Here is a 9,572-nt window from a genome sequence, read left to right as displayed (position 1 = left end):
CCTCCACCCCCCCAAAACCCCACAAATAAAAACACACCTCTGGAGAGCCCTTGTCAAAAGTATTTTTACCTCCATTTTATCTCTAGCATCTTGCTGTGCATCTCTCAGCTGCCTGGATTTCTCTCCACTTGTCTCTCGTTTGGCAGAAAGCTGTACGGAAATATCACCAATAACTTAAGTAGCAAGATTCTGTTTTAGTAGTAGATCCAGAAAGAAAATAATTAGTTAAATTAGTGAAGAACACTGACAGGATTCTAACAAGGAACACAAGGAGACGTTGGCAAAAAGCAAATCAACAGTTCATTATATTTTGTATTAGCCAAGGTATTTTACCTCATCAAGCTTAGCTCGGGTTTCATTAAGCTCCTGATTATAAATGGTATATTCTAATGCTCTCCTCATTTTATCCCATTTCTGGTACTGAGCCAGCTCTTCTTTCTCCTCTTCTAGGGTATGCAGTCGCTCTTCAATGTATTTCAACAACTCATTGATCTTCTCTCGCTTGCCCTCTTTAGAAAAGATGACAAGATTGAACTTCAGTTAAACAGTGTAATACATTCCTGTTCCTTTAAAGCTACACCTCCTCCAGTCACCAACTATTTGTCAACAGTTATGAAAAATGAAAAGGAGAACCCATGTCCAGAAATTCCCCAGGAAAACATCTCAACAGCAGAACTGTTGATACCAGTTATGCAAGGCAACACAAGCATGTACTCTCTTAGCTAACACACTTAAAATAATTAGACTATACTACATAAACTTTAGCATTTACATAGCAGTAGGTATCCTGATTTTCGGATCACTGCCAGCTGACATCACTCATGTGTTTTGAACAGTACAAATATCCCTACTAGCCTAGCTAAAACATTTCATTTTTAAAAGCACACATGAAGTCACTTATTACACCTTTTGAGATATATAAAATCCAGGGATGAAACAACATCCTCTGTATCATTTAACACACCACAGATAAAATCTATCTAGCAATCAGCTTTACTGAAAAAGCCTTAAATAAAAAATAATAGAGCCTTAAATAAACCTTCAGAGTCAATGGAATTACTGTGGCATAAAGCATTCATCTCTTAAACTATTTTTACCTGTTTCTTTCATTAGCGAAATGCTCTCTTCTTTACGTTCATCATATACTCTGGTACCAGCTACTTCTCTTAGTAACTTCAGTCTTTGAGAGTCAGGAGCTGTGGCCATCTGGTTGATCTGAAAATTCAAGATCTATGATTTCAATAGTCTGCTCTGGATGTATGGCTAACCACAACAGATCAAAGGTTGCAGTTTTTTTTTACTGTGCCTGCTTGCCTGAGGTTTTGGCAGGAAGATTCAGATACCTAGTATATATACCATTTTGCTTTCCTCTTGAGACAATTACTTTAGGATGACAAGTATTCTGCTTGCAATTAATTTTGTTGGTTTTCAAATACTACTAGTTATTGCCAAAAGTCAATATATTAATATTATGTCAACTGAAGAAATCATTACCCACTCAAAATTATGTTTAGAGAAACTCAAGCTTGGGCTTTTACATCATGCTGCTGAAGCAAGTAGTTTAAATGCCTCCCTAAAAAGCACAGCAAAATGTAGGGGTTATAAATCTGAGAGTAATTATGTAATGAAACACTAATTAATCCAACACTAAATCAGTCATACAATTAAACCCGATGTAAAATCCACTTTCCTTAAATAGAATTTCAGTGGTTGCACCCTTTTATAAGAAGGTAAATAATTTGTATTATATCAAAACCAGTATGTGTATTTTGGCTGCAAGAGTCACGTGCACCAACCCCCACTACAAAAAACAAGTGACTTTCCAGCTGTTTCTTCCAAATACACAGGTTTAGCTATATAGGAGAATTTATTCTCATAAACATTTCAGAGACTGTACTGCTGGGTCAGCACTTCTGCCATCAAGTGCTCCTCAAGTCTCCTGCATTCCCCTCTTCAGTGTGCCTTTCAGTAATCTTTTGAGCTGGCAGTTATCAGGGTTTCCATGGTGTCCCACCCTGGGAGCCATTTCAAGTAATCTGTCCTTTGTCTCCAGATCTGGGTGTCCTTTGAAAGCTCTGGTATGAGAGCTTGGGTCTGGAAAACCAGTTAATACAGGCCATGCTGTAAGCACCTTCCCTGCTGTGTGTTCACTTCTGGTGCTTCCACATGTTTCTGTTCATCCCCCATTTACAGCATTTTTAGCCTCTTAAAATTCTCTACAGTTACTTTACTACTTCATCTTAAGGCCCAGAATGAATTTACACTGAAATAGTAATAGGAATTAAGTTTGCTTTGTATTTAAGTATTTTAAGCAGAAAAGCACAATTGCAAAGATGACCACAAAAAAACCCCTTTTCTAAATATCAACATTACAAATATTAAAACTTATTTCTTAAAATCAACATAAATTATGAAAACAGTAATATTTGCAAAAGCAGCATCTACAAGAACTTTTCCAAGCTAAAATGGATTTAGGTTTTGGTTTATTTCTGCAATAGTTGAACTAAGTTTGGCATCCAAGAAACACTATATTCTTGATAGTGATTTCTTCTATTTTGTGAAAAGAAATCTTACCTTTCCTTGTTTGACAATATAGTAGGGATTACTGCGAGAAAATCCAGCACTTTCAAGAAGATTCATTACATCATTTTTCCTGAAATGTTATTGTGAATCTATTAAAAACACTTACAGTGAAAGTGACAGCTGTAAAAATTCAGTAAAGTATCACAACTATACATCACATACTATAATCACTGTGTGCAATGCATGTTTGGTTTGAAGAAGCTTCTTTATTTGATAATAGCCAATTTTAAAGTGAAATGAGAGAATAAAAATGGAAAGTATCTAAAACACTATAGCATTGGAAAGAGATTAAGAAAGAAGCACCTTGAAGCAAAGAGAGGGCAAATACAGGTAAAGATATCACAAGGAAGAGATATGAAACAAACTGAAGTCTGGTACCTCTTCTATTTTAAAAAGCCCTGAAAGAAATATTATATAAGCAGTTAAACATCATGTTAACGAATGGATTAAATTCTAAATTCAGAGTCTGCTGTCTATTGCACAAGGACTGATGTCCTTGCTGACAAACTACCAGTAGTCAGTATTACACAACTAAAGTAGTACTGCTCATGGAACTCACAAGAAATAAGTTACTTCAGGCTAGAGACATACGTGTTTGGTGTGACTACAGAATTTTACAAAAACATTACTAGGCTCATTCAGCTAAGGAAAAGAAGTACCTACGTCACCATTTTCTTGTCTAAGAAATATTGGTCCTTCTTGGCTCCAATGACTCTGCGAAGTGAGACTTCCTCTTTATCAATCTTAAGAAAACAAAACCCAGTAAATTTAACTGCTATATTATACTGCTATCTATGCTAAACATACCTATTTAACAGTAGGTATGTATAACTAATCCAGAACGTTTATGGTACTCAAAAGCAGTTACTGACTGAAGATTTCTATAATACTGAGATACTAGAGTCTGAAGTGATCATCTGTTTCTGAAGTAGTGTATTCAACTTACCGGTAACCTGTTGTCCGAATTGTCAAAAATAATTTCCACAAAGGCTGAAATCACACGAGGACCTGTACCTTCCTAAGAAAGGAGATATTTTGGTTAGGTAATTCCCACCTTAGGATTGCAAACTCATTCATCTCCCCTTTTGCCTGACAATGTCACTTCCCCTTGCCTTCCCAGGATGAGAGTCAAGAGCATCTATGTAAGATCTAGTACTTATACTTTTAATTCTGAAAAACTTGGATACACATTCACCAATGTGCATTATCAGCATAATGTATTATTTTGTAATAAGTTCCCTTTTGCCAAAGGGAAACAAAAAATGTTTAAGGATGCTTCCAAAATAATTGGCTTAAAATATCCACAGCCCATGGTAATGGTAAATTACAAAAATTACCATTTTTGTAGTAACATTCAAATACATTAGCTTATTCTGTAGTCATCTTGTTATACACCTTCACTTACATGCAACAAAGCCAGTCTCTGCTCTGGGCGAAGATGACTAAACTCATCACTGAGGACAAACTGAATTGCTGTAATAAAATAGCAAAGAAACAGAAGATTTATTCTTTCCTTTAGGGAGATATGCAGCAGTTTAACTCATAACATGCTATTTTACTGTTGCATAGTACAGCCACGGTGCTGCTAATATCTTACAATGTTTCTTCATTAAAAACCTCAATCTGCTGGATCTTTCTCATTCAGCCTGCTGTACACTAGAATTTGTCTGAAGAAGTCTCATTGTCACCACCACACTAGTTCACTGCATAAGCATTTACAATGCTGCACAAGTAGGGATTCACGAGCTTTCCACTACACATACACAGCACACAGGCTAGGGTAAAAATATGGCTTAAATACTTGACACTTGGCAATTTATAAAGACTACCATCAAAAACAACTAATACCTTTGACTAGCATCTTTTCTCCCCCACTGATGCTCACACCCCACAAAATCCCCCTCATAACCATAGGTTAAAACGCTGTATAAGCTGTGCCATACTGCTATGGAATCAGCTTAGAATTTAGCCACTAAGAGTGTCTACAGTAACTGCAAATATCACAATCAGTTTTCAAGGTGAGTGACTTTTAGACTCAGTTTCCTCCTGTAAATACTTTTTTGCCATTTAAAAATATTAGAAAGCCCTTAGTAAGAGAAGTCACATATTGGGAAAAAATCTGAAGGTAAGGATTAAACAAGTGCATTGAGATCTGCCTTTCATCATTGTCAAGCAATGACCAATCTGTCACTCTTTGTTGAGGAGGAACATTTAGTAAACAAACCTGTGGCAAAAACAAACAAAAAAACACCCCTGGTATCATCAGAATCCCTGTGCTATTATATTAAGAATTCAATGCTTACCATAAAAAAAGTTGCTTTTTCCAGATCCATTTCTTCCCACTGAAAATTAAAACACAAAGTATAACCTCAAGTTGACATGAGTTAATATTGCAATGCACATTAAATTTTGCATATAAATATTCAAGAACAGAACCCAAATATAACACAGCAAAACAAAATCTCAAGGGAATGAGGCCAACTTACAGATAGATCACTTAGTCATTGCAGGAGGACAGGAGAGCAGTCCTCTCCCCACTCCAACACATGACAATGACTTACAACTCCAACACTATTCCACAATGAGAATAATGGTTACACCAATCCCATTGATGGTCATCCTTTTCTTTTGAATACCAGTCTTCTGGTGGGATAAAAACAGTAGACCTAAATCCAATTCTTCTGCTCCCAGCATCAATTTTGTATATTTAACCAAAGAAAATCACTTGCCTGTACATTCAGGTTGACTGTATGAACTTCAGGCAGAGTATGAACTTCTTAACACTCTACTTGTTCATTCAGCAATGTTTTGTTTTAAGAAGACTGGAAGAAGTACTATTTTAATTTAAAAAATAAAGGTGTAAGAACCCTGCCCTAGGCTAACATACAGTAATCTCAGTGTTCATTCTCATGTGTTTCAGAAAGGCTCAATGTTTTATCTTTAAGATCAGCACCTCCTGTATTAATTTCAAAACTGCTTACCTTCCAGCAGCAATGAGCATCCCAGGCTTTTCTCCCCTTACTGCATACGTGCCCTCCACATTCACCTCATTCCCAAACTACCCAAGACTGCTATGAGGTCTTTAAAAATGAAAAAATACTGAAGCTGGATTTTTTTTTTCCCCCCTTTTAAAAACAGTAATACCTGTATAAGGTTTCAGCTCCCACTGAAGTAACATTATATAACAGAACATGCTATTCAAGTCATCTGTACTTTTTTCCCCAGTCTCAGAGTAAATCCTGACTACTAAGTTTTTATGTCCAAAATTGACTGTTTTCTGTTGGTTCATTTTAGTCTCAAAGTTGCTGCACAATCACTAAAATCAATGCAAATGAAAAGGTAGGACCAGGCATCCATGGACAAAACTAGAAAGAAGCATGAAAACAGTAAACAACACACTGTTACATTAGGGGTTATTTATGAAACTTATATTACACTTTTTGACAGTCCACATTCCAGAAGTTCATTCCTCCAAAGCTGGGTAAAACAGGATCTTCTTCTCTGCAGCAATTTACAGTAGCTAGTGTGCTTACCTATCAAAAGTGATCACCCTTGCATGCCAAAAAATAAAGAGAATCCCATATAAATTCTCTGCTGCTGTTCCTGCAAGGACAGCCTTTAAAGGGAGTCTGGCTGATTAAGAGTTCTGCACACATGGAGTTCACAGATCTCACCCTGTTTCTGAAGACTCAGACATACTATTGTCACAGTAAAATGGAATGCCAGCATTACTTTGCTGTACGTGACATGTTACAGTCAACTGGAAAGAAGTTTCCAAAAGAGAAAACAGAGTAATCAAATGTAGGCAGAATATTAAAAACTATAAAGGACTTTAACATGAACATTACCTGAAATAACAGTGCACCTCTAGGTAGTGTTAAAAGACAAGAATCCAAACTCACCAATGACATTGTGTTTTGAGCTGAAGGGGTCCACGATGGTTTGGTCCCTGTAGCTTCGAAAGCCCTGAATGATTACCTAATGAGAGGAGTGAGTTATTTTAACACAGTTCTCTCTGTTCTTGAGCAGTTTTTGAACTGCAAGATTTTACAGAATATTTACATCAATCATAATGTACTTTATTTCCCCCACTCTTGCCACACACACTTCAACCTTCCAGCTCAAGATCACCAACTTACATCATAACACTTGCCCCTCATCTAAGCATCACTTTAGGGACAGACTTTTCTCCCCACATCACAAGAGATGCTGGTACTTACCTCGGTCAAAAGAGTTCTGAGAGTCTTTTTGTAACAAACTACATAAAAAGATGTATTTGTATCAAATGTTACATACAGGAAAGAAAATCCCAATATAACAAGCACTTATCCTAGTAGGGCCAGATTTATATTTAATTTTTATAATGCAATCCACATACAGCATAAGAATCCCATTTGCAAATTCTCCAAGCAGAACAACTGCAGACTGCCAAAACTATACCAGACTGCCTATTTTACAGACAATATAGTCTTGTTTTGTTTTAATGTGCATCCTACAGGGAAAAGTAAAAAAGCAAGCCATCTTGGTTCTATTGAATTCAATTCCTAAATAGACAAATACAAACCTACACAATTAACTTCAGAAGCCACACAGTAAAGAGTCATCTAGAAGCAGCACATCAAATTTCAACTATTCAATTTCAGCAGTGATCTGAGGTTTGCTAGGCCAAGTAACATGCGAGGTACAGAATGACAATATCCCAATACTTCAGCAGTTCCACACAGCGGCAAAATCGATCAAACTTTCAGCAGGCACATTCCAGCATTAAGCAACCTTTTCCAAACATTAAAGCTGTGCTGAATACAGCAGCTTTGTTCTGCTCAGTCAGGCATCAGAAAGACGGGAGCCATCTGAAAAGTTTTGATGTTCACAGATCTTTCAACAAGAACACTTACAAAGGGACTCGCCTTAACATTTAATCATTAAGTCCTCTGCCCAGCTCTTCCGCAGCAGAAGCAGCATACTGTTAAAATAACGTCGATGTTTCACCGCAGTAGCTATCATAAACTAAGAATGACTTGTTAGGAAGACAGCAAAACACCTTACAAGATAATTCTCAATATTATTACTGCCTAAGTTTAGAATGTGAAATTATTTAGACTTTCTTTGGTTTGGAAGGTCTATGGTCCCATCATCATTTTCTATTTTTCTGAACATGTCATCCCTTCTCTCACATCTTCAAGTATTCAAATAGCCCATGTTCCAGAAATAACACTTGCTATCCAAGAAGCACATACAAAACTTCAGCAAAAAAGCCTAGAAGTTATACTGTAAACATTACAGCAAGCCTTCTCCCCCTGCTACAAAAACCTGTATTAACTGTACACCTGAGCAACTCAAGAAACAATTACCTTCAGAACCACATTCATACTCTGTAAGATTCTGGTAGCATGCTACACAAGAGTAGGTGAAAAATCCTGTTCATAAAATGTACTAGACTGGGAAAGTGCCCTGACTTTCAAGTTCAATCCTAAGCCTTTCTCCCACTATGTGACAATCCATTACCAAAACTATCACAGAAAACTCCTCTTGCCACCTGTTTATAGTAATGGATTAAAACAGTCTCACTAATACTGAATGAAAATGCCATGCCAGACAGCAAAATCGAACACTCAAGTTTATAAAAACTGAAATTAAATAATACTTAAAAGGCATTAACTTTTAGTCAGAAATCAGAGTAATTCTCTCCCCAGCCACTACATCTTCCTTGTCAAATCCTCTTTGCAGTTATTTAATTACTGGAATCTGAAGCTAAGAATATGGGTAGGCAGAAAATTACTAATCCTTGACCAACAAACATCAGATCTAAGCAACAGCAGCTAAAAGGCACAGTCTGACACTTTCTCCAACACTTTGCCTATCTAAACCCTTTTTGAATTGTAACTCTCTATACTCCCTCTCCTCAGGCAAGATACAGCTCTGATTAAGCACCTGCGCTGTATTCAGTTCTAAATCCAAAGCAACGGTATTGGAAGTAACTCAGGATTTCAGAATGGACCTAACTAAAGAAACTAAGTTTAAGACAACGTATTAATGGAACACTACCCAGTCAGTGTGGCTGTGAACACAGGCCCCCACCTCCCTGCACAAATCAGCCTGCCTCATCTGCCAGATGGAGACTTTCGCAGTAATGGCAAGTTCTGCCTCAGTGCCAGCGGCTTTCAAAGGAAAAACGGGAGCAGCAAATCTTACTCAGGTCTTGCCACCAACTCTAGGCCACAGCAGCTATGTTTACTCATTTTTATTTTGAAAAATAAATTAGAATTTTAAAAACCCAAAACCACAGAACAAGACATTTGGCAAACAATGCTGCTTCCCAATTCACCACATTTCGGGGGGGGAGGGGAGTGAAACAAATGAGAAAATTTTGGTCTCTACAGTTTACCTATAGTATTCTAAAAACATATAGACTGAAATAATTCATCTACTTTATTCTTATAAGAACCTGAAAGCCTCTACAAAAAGGTAAAACCAACCAATCATTATTTCCTGGATATCACTATAGGAAGCACAAACTTTTACCACCCACGTACTCGAGCACCACAAGAGTATGATACAGGTAGTTTTTTTCTAGATGGCTTCTCACTTCATCCATGCTACGAATTCTGAAACATCATAACTTCTCATTGCCTTGTATAGCCTCGGATTAAAATTTAAATAATTTTAATCTTCAAACTCCAGGAATGATTTCTGGGAAGCAACAAATTAAGGTATATTGGTGGAACCATATTCACCCTCATCCTCATGTTCACATCTTGTTATGTTCTCTTCTACAGCTCCCAGAATAGTATTGGATATAGGCCACTAACATTTCTTTTTTTTTCAGATGGAACTCATTTCCCCTTTTCTGACTTAATTTAGACTTCTATGTATCTCCACTGCTGTCTACTTTTGTGCAATCCAAGTCTGGAGAACAAGAATTCTCATTCAAAGACTTTAAAGCAACGTGCACACCTGCAGTGATTTGCTAAAACAGTCGATGCAAACCT

General features: G+C 37.0%; 1 protein-coding gene across 1 annotated transcript; it reads right to left on the bottom strand.

Annotated features, from left to right (window-relative positions):
- Window positions 1-69: 69 nt before the first annotated feature.
- LOC104521030 (structural maintenance of chromosomes protein 3-like) lies at window positions 70-9,178 on the bottom strand (the record flags this gene model as incomplete). Its single annotated transcript, XM_010162900.2, has 11 exons — window positions 9,117-9,178; window positions 7,024-7,075; window positions 6,486-6,561; window positions 4,887-4,925; window positions 3,989-4,056; window positions 3,530-3,601; window positions 3,247-3,326; window positions 2,575-2,653; window positions 1,098-1,215; window positions 334-509; window positions 70-150 (listed from the first exon to the last, which is right to left on the bottom strand). Coding segments are annotated over exons 1-11 (903 nt in total), but the record flags the coding sequence as incomplete, so codon positions are not given.
- Between the last annotated feature and the right edge of the window lie 394 nt (window positions 9,179-9,572).

Source organism: Antrostomus carolinensis, unplaced genomic scaffold, assembly GCF_000700745.2.
Source record: "Antrostomus carolinensis isolate BGI_N321 unplaced genomic scaffold, ASM70074v2 scaffold49872, whole genome shotgun sequence".
Classification (NCBI taxonomy): domain Eukaryota; kingdom Metazoa; phylum Chordata; class Aves; order Caprimulgiformes; family Caprimulgidae; genus Antrostomus; species Antrostomus carolinensis.
Note: the sequence above shows the minus strand (reverse complement) of the source record. Positions and strands in the feature narration are given on the sequence as shown.